General features: G+C 39.9%; 2 protein-coding genes across 3 annotated transcripts in view; both read left to right on the forward strand.

Annotated features, from left to right (window-relative positions):
• syt12 (synaptotagmin XII) overlaps positions 1-2,606 on the forward strand; it is a 30,822-nt gene extending 28,216 nt beyond the window's left edge. The window contains exon 8 of the mRNA XM_085164694.1: positions 93-2,606. Within this exon, the coding sequence (XP_085020820.1) occupies positions 93-266 (174 nt within the window). The 3' untranslated portion in view covers positions 267-2,606. The remainder of the gene's footprint in view (positions 1-92) is intronic.
• A 6,843-nt stretch (positions 2,607-9,449) lies between these two features.
• On the forward strand, positions 9,450-22,067 carry LOC146515154 (catalase-like). 2 transcript variants are annotated; one of them, XR_014875177.1, is made up of 14 exons: positions 9,450-9,600; positions 10,222-10,393; positions 11,348-11,458; positions 12,495-12,625; positions 13,001-13,105; positions 13,337-13,462; positions 13,545-13,736; positions 13,923-14,075; positions 14,164-14,302; positions 15,457-15,587; positions 16,005-16,112; positions 16,341-16,424; positions 20,071-20,354; positions 20,496-22,067. XR_014875177.1 is itself a non-coding variant. In XM_085167119.1 (13 exons), exons 1-13 carry the CDS (start codon positions 9,535-9,537, stop codon positions 20,134-20,136), a joined length of 1,584 nt encoding a protein of 527 aa, XP_085023245.1. In that variant the 5' UTR covers positions 9,450-9,534; the 3' UTR covers positions 20,137-22,067. The 2 variants fall into 2 exon arrangements, 1 of the variants encoding a protein (XP_085023245.1); XM_085167119.1 differs by having other exon boundaries at positions 20,071-22,067.
• Positions 22,068-22,903: the final 836 nt, after the last annotated feature.

A 22,903-nucleotide genomic window follows, 5' to 3' on the forward strand; every position in this document is an offset into this window, starting at 1 on the left:
TTAACTAATTCCATAAAGATTTAGATGAACAAAAAAACCCAGCTGAATCCTGTCTAGAGAGAAGGTTATGTAACCACATTTGTGCTCTGCAGGAGCTCTCTCTGAGGGTGACGGTGGCAGAGGCCACAGACGATGGCCGGGGTGAGAACCTTGGTCATGTGATCATCGGCCCTGAGGCCAGCGGGATGGGAATCACTCACTGGAACCAGATGCTGGCAACTCTGAGGAAGCCCGTGTCCATGTGGCACCCTCTGCGCAGGATCTAGTCACCTCAGAACATACCTGACCCGATTCGAGTACAACACTCACTTCTTCAAATTCCTTTGAACTCTCCCTTTGTTTGTTGCCATTTTTACATTGCATAAGTTATAAGTCTCTGTAACAGAGACATTATCACCCTGGGTTGTGTATATTATAAATGAGTTTAGTCACCTCTCACTTTCATTATTTTGTCTTCATTCTCTCACCTCGAAAGGGAATTGGTCTGAAATCCGACTCTCCTCCAGTGAGAGGACTCGAGTATGTGGATGTATATATTGCTGCCTTAAAAGTCGTGATCAAATGTTTTATTTTCAAATTTGAAAAGCAGCCCGGCCTTGGCAGATGCATTCCCTCCCTCTGCATGGTGCGTGCGCTGGTAGAAGCCGATTGTAAATGTTTGGAGAATGAGCTACTGGATGAGAGGTGAAGTTGTTTCTCTTTCAGGAAAAGCACCCATTTGTCTTTTCCCATCAGTCACTGATTGTACCTTCTTAATTGAATCGGTTCTAGAATTGAGATGGGTTAGCGCTCTTGGATTTGATCATCTTATATTTGTTAATAGTGTGGTTGATTAACATTAGCGGTTTTGGTATGTTCTGTATAAATCATGCTTAAATCCAGGTACTCTTATCCAGGTGAAATAACTGTAATTTGTAGCAGTGGTTACAGGGTGGTAAAATCAGAGGTAATCAGCATATAAATATCATGCTATGTTGTTCTACTTTTACCACGATTAACGCAATACTAGTTGTATAAGCATATTAGGAGGTGTAAATACTGCAGTATAACATTGTTTTCATTTAAACTTTTTCTCCTCTGGGTGTAAAAGACATGTTTTTCATATTATGACTACTAATAAAATGCTGAACACCATTTGTACAACTCTATATTAAACACCCATGTCATTGGTGATTGATGAATTATTGTTATTAAAACACCTCTGGGAATTTAACCTTTGATGTGGAGTGTACTAACCCCCTGAAATGGGTTTAAAGTTTCTTTTACATTAGAGGAAACATCTTGATATCCTGCGTGGTTTTCACTGGCCACTTGTTACATTCATTATAGCTGTTGTTGTTAAAACTGCCCAGAAACATCCCTGGCCAAAAGCAGGTGGTGGTGGTGGGTGGGGCTGGGTGTTAAGTGGAAATAATGCCGAAACATTCAAATGAAGACAGCGTGACAAGAACCTCATGAAGGTCAGGATGTCAAGATGGCTTTTGATCAGTCTCAGACATTCTCTACAACATTGTGCAACAGTGCTTCTGAATGTGAATTATCATGTGTCATAGCCGCTAACAATCTTTTGGGTTTCTTTCTTTTTTCAGACACGTTTTAGGTCAAATTATGATTTATAACCTCACTTTGAACACACCTGTGGTCATGTAATGGGCAAAAGTTTCCTACTGTGCCAAATAATGAAGCAATATTTTCATTTACAGTCAACACTGGCCTTTAGTTTGATGAAGTTGTAACTAACATTCAGCCATGCATGAAGTTATTTAGCATTTGATGTGAATGTGCCTCATTAATAAAATGTATTGTGTGAATGCCGTTTGAAATAAAAAGTGATTCAACAATTACTCATGAGCCACTTTATCGTCATGACTTTAAATTGTAAATTTTTGTGAGAAACCTCTATAATGCATCTGTAGAGGCTGCATCTTAATATGCTCATCTTGGCTTTAGAATTGTATCAGTATGCTGTTCTTCATCAGGAGATTGAGATGCCATTGCTGTTCTTGTGTTTTTCTGAGTACTTCCGAGAACAGGTTTAATGAGATTAAGAAAACACAATTTCTATTTGTTTTACTGGTTACAGTGATGAGTTGATTGGTAAAAAGTGATCCCATTGGTGCATCTAAAAAATCTATATCTAGACTGAATGCAAGAAACATGTCATCTAGAATATTCTAATTTGGTGATTTGAGAACCAATCAAAACCGGATTTTTAAATTCATACCACAGGTGCATCTACTAGGACTCTGAGGTGCAAGACTGGTAGGCACCAATAGTTTTACACATATAATTTTTCACACATAATGTTTGGGTTTTTTTATAGGGCAGCATGGTATCACGGTGGTTAGCACTGTTGCCTCACAGCAAGAAGGCCCTGAGTTCAAATCCACCATCAGACTGGGGTCTTCGTGTTTGGAGTTTGCGTGGGTTCTCTCCGGGTACTCTGGTTTCCTCCCATAGTCCAAAGACATGCAGTTAATGGGGTTAGGTTAACTCTGAATTGTGAAAGGTGTGAGTGCGAATGGTTGTCTGTCTCTATGTGTTAGCCCTGCGACAGACTGGCAACCTGTCCAGGGTGTACCCCGCCTATCGCCCTAAAACAGCTGGAATATATATATACATACATATATGTGTGTGTGTGTGTATACCCCTTCTCTCGCCAGCTGGGATAGGCCCCAGCGCCCTCTGTGACCCTGAAAAGGCTAAGCGGTAGCGAATGGATGGATGGTATCGAAGGCTGCGCTAAGATCAAGCAAAATGATCACAGAACAATTTCCTGCATCAGAGGCCATTAACAGATCCTTATAGAACCTTAAGAGAGCGGTCTCAGTGGAGTGCTGCTTTTGAAAAGCAGACTGAAAAGGGTCAAAAATCTGTAATCTGCATAGTAAGGACCTGGTATCCAGGTACCATGACCTAATGGAAAACCCTGAAAATGTTGGCGAAGATGGCAAAGTTTTCTATTGAAGGCTGTCCACAGTGGGACATTAAGGAGGGAAAAGGAAGGTATCAAGAAATGAGTAGCGATGCTACTGACTATAACATTAGGTTTGATAGCAGTGTGGCAAATTTCTGAAATAAAGGACACAGGGTGGGATGCATTTGGACATCAGGCAATGACCCATTTTCATTCTTTCATTTAAAATACTATTCACTGACACAGCCTCTCCATCCGCACACCAAGCTAACACTTGAACACATAGCACAAACGTCACAAAAGTAATGACCTTAAACATAACTAATGCTGAAAAGATGGAGACACAATACAAGGGCTGCCACAAATTGTTATTTTGATAGTCGACTACTGACAGATTATTTTTGTGATTGTTCGACTAATCAGATCATGCATCCATTGGACGTAAAACGTACAGCTTATTGCACTAGCATGCATCTGCTCTTATATAACTATCATTAGCTTACAGCTAGTGTTTAAGGTATGTGCTAACTAAAAATAAAAATAAAAACATCACCATTTCAACTGACATCAGGTAAGCAGCTTAGCATGTATGCTGAAGTTGTTTAGAAGCACTTCACTGCTCCTGCCCCGGATTTCTACTGATATTTGAGGCTAGTTCTTTCATGTTTATTCCTAACAACACTGCACCTGATGGCACTGTGATTCAAGCAATAAAGTAACTCATCACCCTTGCTGACGAATTGGCCTAACACTCAGGGACAAGTGATCCATTCAAACCTTTCATGGAACAGTGATTTGGTAGATGGAGTGGTAGTGTGTCTTTTCTTTTAATCATGTTGCAGTGGCCTTCCTGACTGTCTGTGGATGCTGCTTCATTGCGTGCATGAGAAAATTTCTTACACTGAAAATTTTTACACTGCTCTGTCCAGGACCATCTATCTGTATCGCTAAATAGAGCAGAAAGAGAACGCCTAACAAGACGACCTACAGCCCATGATGACACTACGGACAGTACTTAAGTTAAATACAATAATGACTATGTTGAAAACCTAGACAAGCGAGACATAAGCCTGATATATTAGGAGAAAAACAGTACACTATTTTTTTGTAAATATTATATTACAGTGTAGCATAAACACAAGGGATTTGATAGAAAAATTATTAAAGTTATGCAACACGTTCTGAAATTAAAGCTATGCAACTCTTTACAGTAAGCTGAGGAAATGTATGTTCATTGTGTATGCTTTTGCCTCCTTGCAAATAAAATAAAGGCGTTGAAACTCGCTACTGTCTCACTTAGCTAGCTAGCTAAGTGATACACTAGCTAATCAGAAAGACTTTATTTATCCCCTAAGGACGTTATTTACGGATTACCTTACAAACACACATCATCAACACACATCACAAATGCGGCAGGGCTTCAGGTCCTTATGTCGGGTAGTGTCGGCACTTTACAATCAGGTTGGTTTTGGAACATAAACGCTGCATCTCCTCACAGCGTCTGCCTCTCTTTGCCATTCCCGAACAGAGATGCGCAATTTCTCCTTGACTTCAGCTGAATTGTCAAAGCCGTTATGATGACATGTAATTTAACTCTATTATGATAGTTATAAGAATCAAATTATGAGAAATAAGGGGAAAAAAAGCATCTTTGGGGAAAAAATATTTATTTTAGACTGGCCCAGTCCCGTACGTCCGCTAGGTGGAGGAGGTAGGGTTTATTACCTGTACTGCAGCCACACACCAGGGGGCGATAGAGACGTTTTGGCTTTATTTTGGGGTCTCTGTTATGTCGTTTATGATTTCTACAGTGGTTGGTGGTAAACATTAGTGATGTGACGTTCTGTATCGAGGCTTCAAAGCTTGTGTCGAGTAATTGATGGGGCGTTTCCGCGATGCGCGTAACGAGGCTTGCTTCATTTATGGGAGGAGCTGAAAATGATGACGTCCGAAGCCTCGCTGCCCGGCTGTACCACGTGCCTGGTTCAGGAAGTGGTTCGAACTTTGCCGCGAGCTATGACAGATACAAACTCCAAAACACTTGCAAACTCCAAAACACATGCAAACTCCAAAACACTTGCAAACTCCAAAACACAACGGAAGTGCTCCAGGACGCTAGGGGCAGTGTTGAGCTTTTGTTACCTAGTAACTACACAAGCCAGGATGTACCAATGACCGGGTTTGGAGTCTGCAGCCTTAAAGGCCGCGTTTTAAGGCCGATTACGTCACAGACACAACGAAGCCTGTCCCAATTCAAAGGCTGCTCGAAATGCGGCCCTCAAATGCGTCCTTAATTTCCCTGAATTTTAAGGATGGGTCGCTGTAGCCTTCATAGCCCAACATATCCCAGATTTCATAGCGCGGCTGTGGTGTGGATAATTTTGCCGAAAAAAACGGCTGAAGTGGAGCCGTCGAAGAGTAAACTTTCAGAAGTAAGTACTGAATATTATGTCACTTATTTATGCGCAAAGGTTTTTTATAATGAAGAACATTAAAACATTACTGTGGGCCACATGTCGGGAAAGTTATGTGACATTAGTGATGTTTGTACTAACTTGGTTTTAAAGCCTTTACTCCAAAATATACGCCGTTCAATAGTTGACTTTAATCTTACAGAGAATGTGATGATTTTATGGATAATTAAAGTCAGTCATATATCCACAAACACAACAGGCTGAAAGTCAGTGATGCTGCTCGGTTTGCAGTCCTGAATATCACGGCACAAGCAGGATTCACTGCACTGTTAATGTTAGCTATGTTATATTGCTGCCTCTGTTCGGTGGTGTCGAGCCAAATGGAGTTTAACGTGTGTTTGAACGAGCTGACGGTTCACTCGTTAAGCTGAAAGAAAAATGCTTTAATCACAGGAGTCACACATGTGTCCACTGTACCATCTGGGAACTCTTCTTGTTTCGTAATAACAGTCCTCCTTCTTTTGTGCTGTTTTGTAGCAGTGTATACACCTGAGACTGTCACCTGTCTGTCTGTCCTGCACTCTCTCTCTTTTTCTTTCTCTCTGATTGTGGAATAAAAGTATGAACATGTATTTGTAAGTTACACTTGTGTTTGAATCCTGCAGCTTATCACGCATTTGATTTCCATGTGTGACAACTGCAAGTGTCCAGAGTGAGGACAGACTGAGGGACTCACTGCTGCACATCATCTGTGAGGCTTTGCACCCCTGATGATCCACCAGGACTCAGCAGTGTGTGAGGAAGAGGAGGAGGAAGAGCCAGCAGCAGCTGACAGATGGAGAGAGTAGACAGACTGTTCCCTGTTTGTGAAGGACTGCTAGGAAAGTTTAAATAACTAGTTGTCTGTCCTGAATCAGTCTTATTAGGTAATGTTCAAATAATTTTATCATTCCAGTGTTTGCAGTGTGGGAGAAAGTACTCAGGGCCTTCAAGTTACACACTATGAAAGGAAGAAAAAAGTTTAATATTCAGAAACCTAAAGTATGTATCAGCAGCTGAATGGACCTAAAAATAAATGTTTGTTTCAGTTATATGAAGCTTTGAGTATTTTGGATTAGTAGCACTGCTGTGTTTGTTGCATCATATTGCTGTAATTGTTTATATGCTTTATATATTCTGAGCTAAGTTGATCTATAGTGTTACATCATATTCTATAATGATGCTATGTGTTTGTATACTTTCTGCCCAGTTTGACCCATTTAGCAGAAGTCAGCCTGTTTAAGGCTCTGATATCTATTCTGTATGACTTAAAGCAGTTATGACATGGTCTGATTTTCTCACCCAATAAAGGAATATTCAATATATCAGTCTACTCTTCATTTTTATCAGAAACAGTTATCACAGCTCATATAATTTCTTTTTACACATGTATGTAAGCAATGAGCCAAATTTAGTAATGCCAACATACTGAAGGAACAACATTTCTCTCTTATATATGATACACATATATATGCACTGTCAAAGATACTTGTCTTTGAGTGAAGATTTAAGGTGATAAGACATATAAATAACTGCAACTTGAATCTGTACTGAGGCTCAGTATTTGACACAGAGTTCATGTTCACTGCTGTAATAGCTAATGATGATTAATATAATAACTATAATATTGGCCATATTATATTTACATTACCAAAGTGATATGACTTTAGTCTCATGAACAACATTAGCTAATTGTTATTTACTAATTAATCTTAAATGACTGTTCAGTACAGAAATGAAGCCCAAAAATCATGTTTTACTGTCCTGTTGTCTCAACCTCAGATACTTATCAAATCACACAAAGCTCTTGTAGAAACAAACAAACAAATGAACAAAATATGTTTTCCTTCATTTCTGTCAAACAAAGTTGTATGACACGTTTCCAGTGGTTAGTATCATGGTTGCTAGGCAACCTGGGAAGCGCGACAAAGACTAGACCCATACAGACCCATACTGTCCCATACAGACAAACTTGCCGTTTATTTTGCAAATCGAGCTCAACACTGCCCCTAGCATCCTGGAGCACTTCCGTTGTGTTTTGGAATTTGCATGTGCTTTGGGGTTTGCAAGTGTTTTGGAGTTTGTACGTGCTTTGTCTCTAGGGGCCACCGTACGATATAAACCCCTCAGACTTCATTCAAAATTTGGGTGTTTGATGGAGAGGTGCGGTTAGTGAGAGTTTGGAGAGAGTTTGGAGGTTTAGGAGAGTGAGGAGAGTGAGGAGAGAAACTCAGGAGAGAATGGAGCCAGCTGAGAAGGATGTCCTCCCCTGTGTGGGAACATTTTGATCTTATTCCTCCCAACAAGGTATGTAAATTTCTACGGAAGATGTATTTTCATAATACTGATGGTGCAATACAATTTATGTTAAGCTGTCGTGACTTTTGTACAAGGTGAAGTGTTTGCTATGTGCCAGGGAGCTGGGATATAACAACAACACCTCATCCATGCCTAGGCACTACAGAGCTTTGCATGAGAATAAGGGGAACACCGATTGTGGAGCAAGACCAGGTGAGCCATTAAATGCCATGATAATATAGCATGCTGTAATTGTAGCCGGTCTGGCCTAAAACTCTTATTGCTGTTAGTTCTCTGCGTTGTGTTGTGCGAATGACCAGAGGAGTCAGCTCTCACTTTGCCAGCTGGATGGATTTATTCTCCCAGAACTGTTTAAAATAAAAACAAAACAGTACAGCGACTTCACTTCACTACTGGACTTCTGCATGAACACCTCTCCTCAGCGGGGCCTCTAGGCAACTGAGGTGCAACATCACAATAAATCCAATTAACAAATAATACTGCTAAAATGTATTTATAATCATATATAACAAACGAAAATGCACTGCATCGTGAACATATAGTGACAATTACCTCATCAACAAAATTATACTTTAGGGAGACTTCATTTACTAGTGGCAATTTTACATATTTTTTTAGTTACATGCATCTAACAGCAAGTTGAAACAGTGAACATAAATTACAAACAAAAGATATAACCAATTCACGTGACACAAAAATAAAAGAGGGAGCTCACATACCTGTTTAAAATAAAAACAAAACAGTACAGCGACTTCACTTCACTACTGGACTTCTGCATGAACACCTTCAAGGGAGAGAGAAGGATAGCGGACCACATGCGAAGCCACGTGCATGCTCCTATGCTCTCATCTGAGATTGGCTAACTAGCATGTTACAATAAAGTGCTGTACTCGACAGAAAAACTAATTTACACTAAAACATCAAACAGAACTGTGAGACAAAATGCACAAAGGGAACGAGCAGTGTTTGAATTACTTTTAGTTACTTTAACTGTGTTTATTCGCTCTGTAACTGAGAACACTAGCGTACGCTCACCTCTCCTCAGCGGGGCCTCTAGGCAACTGAGGAAAATAGCGCGCAGCTACAGGAAGTGACTTCGCGGGAAGTCAAAGGTCACACAAACAAAATAAAAGCTCCCAAAATATAAATACAGAAAATAAACATATATAAATAAACACATATACATAACCAATACTGACAAAGCAAGATAACACTGCAGGATGGATCTTTGGTGAAATATAAATTATTTTCTAATACACCCGTTACATAATGTTACTAAATGATATAACAATATTATACAACTGTAATAAGTTACGTGTGTGATATTTATATTTGTGCTTTGTCAACCACTGTCCACACCCCAACCACACCTCACCTCACAGTAAATGATCATTTCCATTTAAAGCATTTCCAAATAATCATTTTCCATACTTCCAGTATAAATATACACAGTATACTGCCATCACTATACATGTTTTACACGCTCCTTTTGTTGTTGACATTTACAAGCTGTGTGCAAAATGCCACACTCTTCAAATTCATGCCAATTAATATTTTTACGTCCAGTAGATGTCCTACTAGAGCAAATGAAGCTTCAAGACGCTTTGCGCTGGGGTGAACCAATTGGATGAAAAGCTTCAGTGCTTTATGAAGCTTCATCTGTCCATCACTAGTAAACATACCCCTGACCAACTTTGTTTGCTACTCTGTGAGCAAATCAGTATAGAGGGGCGTAAGAGGGGCGGGACCATCGCAGGCAAGGTCCAAGAAGAAATGTTCTTTTCTGGAGTCAGGATAAAGAGTTTTATTCCAAGTAGTGTGTGGTCCAAACGCTGAGCTGTCGAGATGGCTGACAACAGAGATAAAGCTACCGACCAAATGAAGACATGGAAGGCGAATAGAGGCTCTCAGGTCTATGCATTTTTTTTTTTTTGGTTTTGCGCGGTGATGAATTGGAAATGGGCGATTTAAGATAGCTTTTTGAGAGACCTATTGTTCAGTAGACGATTATATTCAGACATATAACTTTGTTTTGTAAAGGGCTTACTTGCTAGAATTACTGTTTAATTGTTTTTAGCCAACGTCCTTCAAAGAAATCGAGTAGGTGACTACACATCTGAGACCTTTTGGGCACTAAAAAAAACAAACACGCGAACCAGCTGTGAAAGAGATGTGTCTGAACAGCACATAGTAATTGTTATGATAGTAAGATAATAGTAAGATAGACACATGCCAAACTGCACCGTTGTATACACGTGTTATTTTTTATGCTTAACACAGTTTGCATTTTTTAACTCCTCATTCAAAATCGCCATCATGTGTTGTTAGTTTGATTAATTAAGTAATTAACTAACTGCACCGATTTTGTTTCTTTACTGGAATCATCAGGTTAAAGTAGCAGAAAAGGACAGTTGTCGTGTATTAGTGTTCTTGTAGTCTTTCTTCAAGATGTATATATTTAATGCTTTTTCTGTTTTTTTGTATGTGTGTTGTGTTTTTTCTTTGTTTTGTTTTTAATGTGTCTATTATTAGAAACCAGATGTGCTGACCACAGGCGGTGGCAATCCAGTGGGAGACAAATTGAACTTGCAGACTGCAGGGCCAAGAGGGCCGCTGCTGGTTCAAGATGTTGTCTTCACGGACGAGATGGCCCACTTTGACCGTGAACGAATCCCAGAGAGAGTGGTCCATGCCAAAGGGGCAGGTAAGGCATTGTGCTGTAGTCATGATGCTCTTTTTATCTGATTTGCTGTCCCTTTGTTATAGCAGTGCAAAAGTGCACACAAACTACTGCTGATCGTGTGTAAGAAAAGGTTAAAAAAATGTTATTTGTATTCGCTGACTAACAGGCTAACAAAAAAGCTTTGAGTGAAAACGGTGGAGTGCCCGTGTCAGGGCGTGTACCTGCCTCAAGTGGACGAGCTTAAGTATCTTGGGGTCTTGTTCATGAGTGAGGGGAGCAAGAGCTGAGCAGACAGATTGGTGCTGCGGTTGCAGTAAAGTAGACGCTGTACCCATTCGTCGTGGTGAAGAGAGAGCTGTGCGTACCCGTTGATCTGCGTTGTCACCCGCACCTGTGGTCACGAGTTTTGAGTATTTGGACATTTAACATGAACTAGAATGCCACAAATACAGAGTTACTAAGTTGTGTATTCAGCTCCTGACACCAAAGATTGCCAGTGTTTAACACTAGAATTACTGAGCCTTTTAACAGCAGGCATGTGGTGCACTTATGTCTGAGATAAAGCAAGGGCCTGAGCCTTAACATTGGAAAGTGTTCAAATTTATGTGCAAATTTAGTCAAGAATTGTATTCTGGTGCTGGCAGATGGCTACAAATGACTGCATTAAAGTGCAAAGTTAAACAAAACAACCAATAAAGTGGTCTAAAAGGAAATGTGGATCCTGCTTATTTGTGGATTAACTCTGAACAATTGTTAATCTTTACAGGGTTTACAGATTAGGGCTTCAGACTTTGGACAGACGTTGAACGAGTTGTTTGTTGGCCTACGAGCAAACTAAGACCCAAACAACTTGAGTCTTAGATTTGTCCTCATGATAAATAAAGTAAATACAAGAACTCAAAATTTGTGAAGCTTATATTAGCAGACATGTCTTTTAAAATTTGTATTTATTTTCATTTTTTCTCCATTATTCAGGGGCATTTGGCTACTTTGAGGTCACTCATGACATCACTCGCTACTGCAAAGCCAAAGTGTTTGAGCATGTCGGCAAGACTACACCAATTGCTGTCCGCTTCTCCACTGTGGGTAAGAACGCCTTGTTCGCCTTGTTTACAGATTTGCTTGGGGGGGGGGGGGGGGGGGGGGGGGTTATTCTTCCCTGTTTACACAGTTTTTGATGTGATAGTTTGGACTCTTGCTATTGAAATCTATAGTAGCACCACTGGACTGCACTCTAGGTCCTTACACTCGTATGACTCATTGATATTTGCAGGTAGCAGGAGAGGGACAGCTCAGCTTTGGACAGTGCTGGGGTTTTAGCTAGCAGCTTAAATTGATGTAACTAAGGACCATCAGTGGCTTTCAGGCGATTCTTAATGGGGGAAAATGTTATCCACAGAGCTCTGACATAGTGGCCTAAAGATTATGTTGCTTTCCATGTTTTCGTGGCCTGGGGATCACCGAGGATTTGCTACATCACAAATGTACACCACTTCTTCACAGTCCTCCATCTGCTTTCAGCATATTTTATATTTCAATTAAAAAACAATATATATTATTCAGAATTGTGCATGGAATGGAGTTTGCCTCAGAACTTTGACTACACTTATATTTAAACTGTCAGGACAGTTTAAATATGAAACAGGAATGTTTAAAAATATACTCCTGGATTATATGAGCCCTTAATCTTCTCACAACATGTTCATGTCTGCTGAAGACAGTTATTCAAGGAAAATAATATGGACAATTAAAACGTTATATTGAATGTTTCAGAAAAATGCAACAATAGAAGATGATGATAACGATTTACTGCTGAAAATGTTTTGAAAATGAGTTGCAAAACAAACTTTTAAATGCAAAGTGTGAGTAAAAGTGGTTATTTGTTAAAGGAGTGTTCATTGTAAGAAGCTGGCCATGTGATGGTAAGTGGTGTACTTAACATCTTGATTTGTGTGACACCGGAAGGGACATTAAAGGTAACTTTCAACAATGCTACTGGCTGTAAGTTGCAGATGGTACACACTGCCTCCAAATTTAGTTTAAAATAGTTAACCATATTACGTCATTGATTTTTGAGGAGTTGCTGTCTTTTGGTTTGTTTGTTTGTTTTTTAATATCCCAGCTGGAGAGGCTGGATCTGCAGACACTGTGCGTGACCCTCGAGGTTTTGCTGTCAAGTTTTACACTGAAGATGGCAACTGGGACCTGACGGGCAACAATACCCCAATTTTCTTCATCAGGGATGCCATGCTGGTGAGTGGGTGTAGGGACGCATGTGTCTGGGCAGACCGTAATGTTACAGATTTGTATAATTTTGTGTCAGAGAGTTGTAGTGTTACAGCAGTACTTTATTTTTTTAATTTATTCATTTTTTAACATGTAAATAATTCCTCCAGGAACAGATTGTAGATCTAGTTTTTTCAGTTTTGTATGTTTTTTTTTTGTTTTTACATTAAATATCTAACATTGGGTGTTTACACTCTTAGTTTAACTCAAAGTTTATGAAAGCCAAGCTTGTTATTCCTAATGTAAGATATTTAAGACCAGAGACGCATTCCTCACAACACTTGTGCTAATATCAGTCAAGTGTACATTGTTTTATATTGATATCTCGTTAATCTCGTGCAGTTCCCATCCTTCGTCCATTCCCAGAAGCGCAATCCCCAAACCCACATGAAAGACCCTGACATGGTGTGGGACTTCTGGAGTTTGAGGCCCGAGAGTCTGCATCAGGTAGATGCTGCTGAGCCTGATACTGAAAAGTCTAGTGTGATGTCATGTCACCTGAGGTGTTTCTAAAATACACATTTAGGATAAAGAATATTTTCAAGTAATTAAGTCTTTCTGTGCACTGTTGCTCGCTGTCTTTAGTCATTTAGTTAGTTTAGTCATCATTGACAGTGATTGGAACAGAAACCCTTGTAGTTGTTTTCATGGTCTTGTCTTCTCTTGTCTCCTGTGCAGGTGTCTTTCTTGTTCAGCGATCGAGGTTTGCCTGATGGCCACCGTCACATGAATGGCTACGGCTCTCACACCTTCAAACTGGTCAATGCCAATGGTGAACGTGTCTACTGCAAATTCCACTATAAGGTCTGCCTGAGGTCCGCTTTATTAGCTGTTATGTTGCGTGTTCTGCCATCTCTGACTTCATTGTTTTAAATGAATTTTTTAGACGGATCAAGGAATAAAGAATTTGACGGTGGAAGAGGCAGACCGCCTGGCAGCCACCAACCCAGATTATGGAATTGCAGACCTGTTCAATGCTATTGCTAATGGAAACTACCCATCCTGGACCTTTTACATCCAGGTCATGACCTTTGAGCAGGCTGAGAAGTTCCGGTTCAACCCGTTTGATCTTACAAAGGTACTGCAGTTCTGCACAACAGAAAACATCTGAGTTATAAAGTAATACGTGACATAAATGTGCAGTGACTTGTTAACTTGTTTTCCAAAAACGTCCATATTATCACAGGATGTCTCTAAATAATGACGTGCTCATTTGAAAATCACAGATGACTTTTGTGATTTGTAAATTTTATTCGCGGTGCAGGTTTGGTCACATAAAGAATACCCACTGATCCCTGTGGGCAAACTGGTTCTGAACAGGAACCCAGTCAACTACTTTGCAGAGGTGGAGCAGTCGGCCTTTGACCCAAGCAACATGCCACCAGGCATCGAGCCCAGCCCTGACAAGATGCTGCAGGTGACATTATGGCAGATTTGACAAGCTAGGGGGGAATGAAGAAAAGCTAGGTTGGTATTGAGCTCTGTCCTCCATGTTCTTTGTCTAGGGTCGCCTCTTCTCCTACCCAGACACGCATCGTCACCGGCTGGGGGCGAACTACCTGCAGATCCCTGTCAACTGCCCCTTCAGGGCTCGTGTGGCCAACTACCAGCGTGACGGTCCGATGTGCATGCATGACAACCAAGGTGAGACGTGATCAGGTCTGGTACCTGTGGCTCAGAAATGAATCTTGAGTAATCCTGTCATTTTAATCCAGGTAGTGTTACAGTTTATTTATACTGAGTTCTGTGACATATACACAAGTGCATATCACCTTTGAAGTAGACGATCAGTGATGGTGTTTTAAAAAATCTTAGTCATCCAAAAACACCCTTATTATATAAAATAATTAGAAATAATTTTATAACATGGACATTACATGCATAACCACAGTCATCTACATTGTGCACAAAATGTAAAAACTAGCGATAAAACATTAATTTTATTGCTACATTTCGGTATTGTACAGTGGTAGATGTGTGAATAACGTATGTCATCAATATAGTCACTGATTATATATATTACATACAAGGTCTTAAATAATCAGGCCCCATCTTATCTTAATGACCTTGTAGTACCATATCACCCTATTAGAGCACTTCGCTCCCGCTCTGCAGGCCTACTTGTTGTTCCTAGAGTATTTAAAAGTAGAATGGGAGGGAGAGCCTTCAGTTTTCAGGCCCCTCTTCTGTGGAACCAGCTTCCAGTTTGGATTCAGGAGACAGACACTATCTCTACTTTTAAGATTAGGCTTAAAACCTTCCTTTTTGCTAAAGCATATAGTTAGGGCTGGACCAGGTGACCCTGAATCCTCCCTTAGTTATGCTGCAATAGATGTAGGCTGCCGGGGGATTCCCATGATGCATTGAGTTTTTCCTTTCCAGTCACCTTTCTCACTCACTATGTATTAACAGACCTCTCTGTATTGAATCGTATCTGTTATTAATCTCTGTCTCTCTTCCACAGCATGTCTTTATCCTGTCTTCCTTCTCTCACCCCAACCGGTCGCAGCAGATGGCCGCCCCTCCCTGAGCCTGGTTCTGCCGGAGGTTTCTTCCTGTTAAAAGGGAGTTTTTCCTTCCCACTGTCGCCAAAGTGCTTGCTCATAGGGGGTCATATGATTGTTGGGCTTTTCTCTGTATCTATGAAGCGCCTTGAGGCGAAATTTGTTGTGATTTGGCGCTATATAAATAAAATTGAATTGAATTGAATTGAATTATGGTTTTCCACAAACATCTCGTCTGTTCATTTTTTCTTTCTTTCCTTCACTGCCTCACCAGTGTTTTTGTTTGACCTCCAGGTGGCGCTCCAAACTACTACCCTAACAGCTTCAGTGCCCCAGAGACTCAGCCTCAGTTTATGGAGTCCAAGTTCCAAGTGTCTGCAGATGTTGCTCGTTACAACAGCTCAGATGAAGACAATGTCACACAGGTAATGATGATTGAACAGGATCTGTAGGCGTCTGACACAGAGTGTCTGAGGCCCAGGCATTTTCAGATTTGATAATATTAAAAAGCTGCATAAATCTGTATTTAATATGAACAGTGGATCGAATGATAAGATGAAATTGTTGTTCATTTTTTAAAGGGTAATGGAAATATGTAGATTTAGTTTTAGTGGCTTTTTCTTCCTGTTACTGCACTCTGGTTTCTGGTTTATCGGCCTCATCTTGGAAGGAACTATAGTCAAAGCTAATTCTTACTAGTAATAAACAGAAAGTGTCATAGGATGGGTTTTTTTTCTTTCTATTTTTTAAAGACTTGAAATCAAGTTGATGCTTCTGAGTCAAAATCTGTTTCAGATTAGTTCCTTTTTCCTCTAGAGAATAAACCTGTGTGTTTTTTGCAGGTTCGCACCTTCTACACTCAGGTCCTGAATGAGGAGGAGCGACAGAGACTTTGCCAGAACATGGCAGGGTTTCTAAAAGAAGCCCAGCTCTTCATCCAGAAACGCATGGTGAGTCCAAGCACTACAGTCTCTCACTTAGCTGTTGCTCATAGTTTGTGCTTTTTGGAATATGAGGTTTCAGGAAAGATGTTGTGCTTATTGATAAATGTAATCTAAAACGCAACAATAGCATTTACTGAATGTTTATTCTTCGTGGCTTATAGGAGATGGAGAGAATGTGTTTTTTAAAGAACCTGCTATCCTCCAGGACTAATATTTTTCTTCTGTGTCTCGCAGGTCGAGAATTTGAAGGCTGTGCATCCAGACTATGGAAACAGAGTTGAGACTCTTCTCAAGAAGTACAATGCAGAGGCCAAAAAGGTATGTGTGTATATGTTTGTATATATGTGCTCTGATTACCACTGGGACCACTGTTATCTTCACACTTCACATTTTTCTCGAGCTCTTCTCTGAGCCCTTGGTATTTCTCGAGCTTCCTTCTTCCTTCTTCCATTCACTACGGCAATTTTCCTCTGCTTGTCTACAACCACTATGTCCGGTTGTCCGGTTATATCCCACAGGATCTTAGCTCAGTCATTCTCCGCCACCCTAGGGGATCTTCCATTTTGACCTCGGGACTTCCAGGCCATATTCGGCACAGATGTGTGGGTCTTGCCCGGTGTGATAGACCCCAGTCTCTGTGGATCTTGTGCTCAGAGCTTGTTCCTGTGCTGCCATGATTATTGCCTCTGTGCTGTCTTTCAGTCCAGCTTTGTCCAGCCTCTGGTAGGATTTCTGGCTGTCAGCCACTTCCTTTATCTGCGGGTGGTACATACTGTGCAGAGGCCTATCCATCCATGATGGTTCCTCCTTTTCCTCCTCTTTCTTGGGTTTCTGCTGCTTGAGGTATTCACTGAGCACGCGGTGGGTTGGAGCCTTTTCCCTGACATATTCGTTGATGTTTGTTATCTCATCCTGGACTATGGTAATGGCACTAACTAGTCCCCGGCCTCCTTAGCATACAGTATCAGGGTGCTGGACTTGGGGTGAAACCCTCCATGCATGGTCAGGAGCTTCCTGGTCTTGATGTCAGTGGCTTCTATCTCCTCCTTTGGCCAACTACTATTATTTCTTTTTCTTTTTTACTTACTGTGCTAAGTGTCTTCTTTTTACTTACTACATTTACTACGTTTACTTGGTTATTATGTTACTATTCTTCATCTTGTTTTATTGCTGCTGGCCTCTGTGAGCCACCAAACAAATTTTGTTGTATAACTACAATGACAATAAAGTGCTTTAACTCTTATTATCCCAGCAGGGTACCTGATCACGGACAGGGCATAGGCGTTGTTCTTAACGTTCAGCTGACTCCTCATGACTTGCTTGACGCTCTAACCCATGTGCCTTTTCATGTTAGCTGCAATGATGCCGGACAGGAGCTTCCATGTGGTACTGAGCCTGGTTATTAGTTGGTAGTTGTATGGGACTGTTACCTTCTGGAGGTCCTTGGGGATCAGCACTGTCCAGCCTTCGTTAGCTATTCTGGGTCTCTCTCTTTGACTAGTAGCTGGTTCATTTGTGCTGCTAGACACTCATGTAGTTGGCTTCTTTAGCCAGTAGGCATGAATCGTGTCAGGGCTTGGTGCTGTCCAACTTTTCATACTTGAGTCTCTTTCTTGGATGTCTACCACTGTAATGAATACTGGACCCTGTTCAGGGAGGTTGCTGTAGTCTGCTCTTAGATACACTGGTTACTGAGCATTGTTGTTATGTGTTGTGTTCTTCTCCTGTTGTGTTGTTAGAGCTCTTTTGAGCCAACCATCCCTTTAACGTTAACTAGTGATGACTTCATGAACTTCTTCACAAATAAAATTTTTATCATTAGAGAAAAAATTACCAATAATCATCCCACAGATGTAATATTATCTACAGCTACTCTTAGTTTCATTGATGTTAAGTTAGACTCTTTTTCTCCAATTGATCTTTCTGAGTTAACTTCAATAATTACTTCCTCCAGACCATCAACGTGTCTTTTAGACCCCATTCCTACAAAACTGCTCAAAGAAGTCCTGCCATTGATTAATTCTTCGATCTTATATATGATCAACCTATCTCTAATAATCGGCTATGTACCACAGGCCTTCAAGGTGGCTGCAGTTAAACCTTTACTCAAAAAGCCATCTCTAGACCCAGCAGTCTTAGCTAATTATAGGCCAATCTCCAACCTTCCTTTCATATCAAAAATCCTTGAAAGAGTAGTTGTCAAACAGCTAACAGATCATCTGCAGAGGAATGGTTTATTTGAAGAGTTTCAGTCAGGTTTCAGAGTTCATCACAGCACAGAAACAGCTTTAGTGAAGGTTACAAATGATCTTCTTATGGCCTCTGACAGTGGACTCATCTCTGTGCTTGTCCTTCTTGACCTTAGTGCAGCATTCGATACTGTTGACCATAATATCCTATTAGAGCGATTAGAACATGCTGTAGGTATTACAGGTATTGCACTGCAGTGGTTTGTATCATATCTATCTAATAGACTCCAATTTGTGCATGTAAATGGAGAGTCCTCTTCACACACTGAGGTTAATTATGGAGTTCCACAGGGTTCAGTGCTAGGACCAATTCTGTTTACATTATACATGCTTCCCCTAGGCAGCATCATTAGAAGACATAGCATACATTTTCACTGCTATGCAGATGACACCCAGCTCTATCTGTCCATGAAGCCAGATAACACACACCAATTAGTTAAACTGCAGGAATGTCTTAAAGACATAAAGACTTGGATGGCCACTAACTTTCTGCTTCTTAACTCAGATAAAACTGAGGTCATTGTACTCGGCGCTGAAAAGCTTAGAAATATGGTATCTAACCAGATTCTTACTCTGGATGGCATTATCTTGGCCTCCAGTAACACTGTGAGGAACCTTGGAGTCATTTTTGACCAGGATATGTCCTTCAACGCACATATTAAACAAATATGTAAGACTGCGTTCTTCCATTTGCGCAACATCTCTAAAATTAGAAATATCCTGTCTCAGAGTGACGCTGAAAAACTAGTTCATGCATTTATTACTTCCAAGCTGGACTACTGCAATTCATTATTATCAGGATGTCCAAAAAACTCACTGAAAAGCCTTCAGTTAATCCAAAATGCTGCAGCAAGAGTACTGACAGGGACTAGAAAGAGAGAGCATATTTCTCCTGTTTTGGCTTCCCTTCATTGGCTTCCTGTTAAATCCAGAATTGAATTCAAAATCCTGCTCCTCACATACAAGGTCTTAAATAATCAGGCCCCATCTTATCTTAATGACCTTGTAGTACCATATCACCCTATTAGAGCACTTCGCTCTCGCTCTGCAGGCCTACTTGTTGTTCCTAGAGTATTTAAAAGTAGAATGGGAGGGAGAGCCTTCAGTTTTCAGGCCCCTCTTCTGTGGAACCAGCTTCCAGTTTGGATTCGGGAGACAGACACTATCTCTACTTTTAAGATTAGGCTTAAAACTTTCCTTTTTGCTAAAGCATATAGTTAGGGCTGGACCAGGTGACCCTGAATCCTCCCTTAGTTATGCTGCAATAGATGTAGGCTGCCGGGGGATTCCCATGATGCATTGAGTTTTTCCTTTCCAGTCACCTTTCTCACTCACTATGTGTTAACAGACCTCTCTGTATTGAATCGTATCTGTTATTAATCTCTGTCTCTCTTCCACAGCATGTCTTTTATCCTGTCTTCCTTCTCTCACCCCAACCGGTCGCAGCAGATGGCCGCCCCTCCCTGAGCCTGGTTCTGCCGGAGGTTTCTTCCTGTTAAAAGGGAGTTTTTCCTTCCCACTGTCGCCAAAGTGCTTGCTCACAGGGGGTCATATGATTGTTGGGCTTTTCTCTGTATCTATGAAGCGCCTTGAGGCGACATTTGTTGTGATTTGGCGCTATATAAATAAAATTGAATTGAATTGAATTGAATTGTTTGTTTTTTTTGTATCTGATCTCATTTGTGTTTTGTTTTTTTTACTCTGTCCCTTTTCAGGATGCCACTTTGCACATTTACAGCCGTCCTGGAGCCTCAGCCATCACCGCCTCATCTAAGATGTGATGCTTTAAATTTCAAAAGATGCACCTGTGTGATAACTGTTAACTAAAATGGACCATTATTCGAGCCATTAGAAAAAGTTCAGAATACTAGCAGTCTAGTTTTTAAATGTCTTGGCTAATTGGTTTTTAATTTAGTTTTTCCAAGCAGTTTATTTCGAATAATTCTCAGCAGCACTTGCATTTTTCTTGTTATCTACAACACAACAAGGTTGAGATAAAGTCTCCATGATTCTACTGCAGTGTTTTTGAGCTTTGAATAGTTATTGTTAGATCAATCAAGTTTAATATACATTTAAGAGCATTTTATTCCATTTAATTTTGATTTGATTGCATTAAGTTACTTTACTAAACCCGTCTTAGCTAATTCCTCAGATTGTGTATACTACTACACTACAATGCTTGAAAATTTAAAAAGCATTGTAACTTTAAAAGAAATCTGTTCACTTGCTAAAAATTATGTTTGGTATCTGTCAAATCTCGGTTTAAGCTGGTAAAACATCTGGATTTTTTATGAACCACTGTGGTTTGCAGATCATTTCCCAGAATGAGCAATGATCTGTTGTAGTAGGGCTGTGCGATATGACCAAAATCTCATATTCCGATATAAGACATTTATTGTCCTGATAACAATATAAATCACAAAAATGTAACATTCTTTGTAAATTCTTTTTTTTTATGACTCAAACTTCATTTTATATATATATATATATATATATATATATATATATATATATATATATATATATATATAAAACAACAACAACAAAAAACACCCAATTTTTGTAAATTCTGTGAATCTTGGGCAACTCACCTTGCATAAAGTGTTTCCAACTGGAGTCGAGTGTTTTAACCGATGTATGAAACTATACATTTTTAGACAAATTGTCTTTCAAAGTTTGAGTCTAAGGTTTATTTTTTTAGCGCTTCACGGCTCTTTTTTGCTTCTCATCCGCAAACTATCTGCAGACTCTTTCCCGTGATTCAGTTTATTTTGAAAAGTCTCAACAGGATGTTGAGTTTTATTGTGAAAGGTTTATGCGGAAAACAAGCGGACAGCGGAGCCACGCGATGGTTTTACCGTCATTGCTGCTAACGACAACACGTAAAAACAGGTGCTTGTCCGTCCATAGTGTGGTTATATTAAATATAAGAGAAAGAGAGAACTTTAAGAAATTAATATAGCCACTACAGTGACCATCAAAACGATGAAAAAAAATATTGCTGTAAACATCCAAAAGTTGATTCTGTTCATCTGGACGTAGCGTTTTCTGGGAGAAACGTTTCGTCACTCATCCAAGTGACTTCTTTAGTCTCAGCTGACTGCAGGTTTCCCCAATCTTATAAACAGTACATTTGCATAATGACTGAAACCAGCCCACTGAAGGAACAATGGGCTGTGAGGTCAGTTCCTTAATCCTAATTATGCAAATTCTCATGACCATTGATCATTCATTGGGCTGGTTTCAGTCATTTTGCAAATGTACTGTTTATAAGATTGGGGAAACCTGCAGTCAGCTGAGACTGAAGAAGTCACCAGAAAACGCTACGTCCAGATGAACAGAATCAACTTTTGGACATTTATTTTCCTGGATGATTGAGAATGCATCAAGACATTGCTGTAAACAGTTTATTTTACGACACCACGAAACAAACGATAGCGTAATAGGAAACGATAGACGTAGTTATATCGTCATGCGATATATATCGTTATATTGAACAGCACTAGTTTCTAGGTCCTCATATTTGGCTGAACCACTGGTGAGTGTTATTGTGGTATGTGGCAATATGCAACCAAGAAGTAATATTAACTAAGACAGTCTTTTGTGACTTCCATATGCAAAGCCTACAACTAACAATGAAGTTGAACTTTATCTGAAATCTATTCTGTGCCTGTAGTAAGGAATTTGTAATTAAAAGTTTATCATTTGTCTACTTTTGTCTTCCATTCTTTAAAGAAATGGCAAGTGATCATTTGATTTCCATGCTATGTACAACCTTTAGTTGGAAACAGTTATGTTCAGACTCATTATTTTACATTATCTCACATGGAGGTTGTGATGTTAGAAGGTAAATTACATTGTTCTGTACAGATAAAGCTGGAAAAGTCAATAACAAATTTCAATTCAATTTTTCAATTAGACAGCTTAGTGCAGGCTTCCAATCCCTTTATACAGGGCAGTGCATGAGATGCTGTAGCATTTAATCCAAACTGGCATTTCAATTTGGCTCTCATATCTTTGTCAGATTTGGTTACTGTCTCCCAAAGCCACCACGTGGTGTAAATTGACAAGACCTATAAGTTGTTTGAGATTCCAACTTAAAACATTAGTGTGTGAGGGTGTAAAGTAGTAACTTAGGTGGAGTGAGTGGGAGCGACACACATGAGCCAGCTACTAACTAGAAGAATCTCTGAATTTAAAAATGTGTGATTAAATAAAAGAATGTTATATTGAATGCATTGTGATTGACAAAGATTGACGTTTAAAGACAAAGTAAAAGAAAGTAATCCCATATAACTGTATTAAAAGGCATTATGCTAAATATAATGTTCTTGTGAGAAGGGGCTAATAAAATGTAATTGAAGAAAGATTCCATAAAGCGAATGAAACGTGAAGTGAATGTTCATGTGTAATGGATATGGAAGCCCGTTTCCGCCACTAAGTATCCATAACTCGAAATTTCGAGTTATTTTTTTTGAAATTTTGACTTATTAACTCGACATTTGGAGAAACATAACTCAAAATTTCAAGTTACTTTTCTCAAAATTT

This window comes from Neolamprologus multifasciatus, chromosome 7, assembly GCF_963576455.1.
Source record: "Neolamprologus multifasciatus chromosome 7, fNeoMul1.2, whole genome shotgun sequence".
NCBI classification, from domain to species: Eukaryota; Metazoa; Chordata; class Actinopteri; order Cichliformes; family Cichlidae; genus Neolamprologus; species Neolamprologus multifasciatus.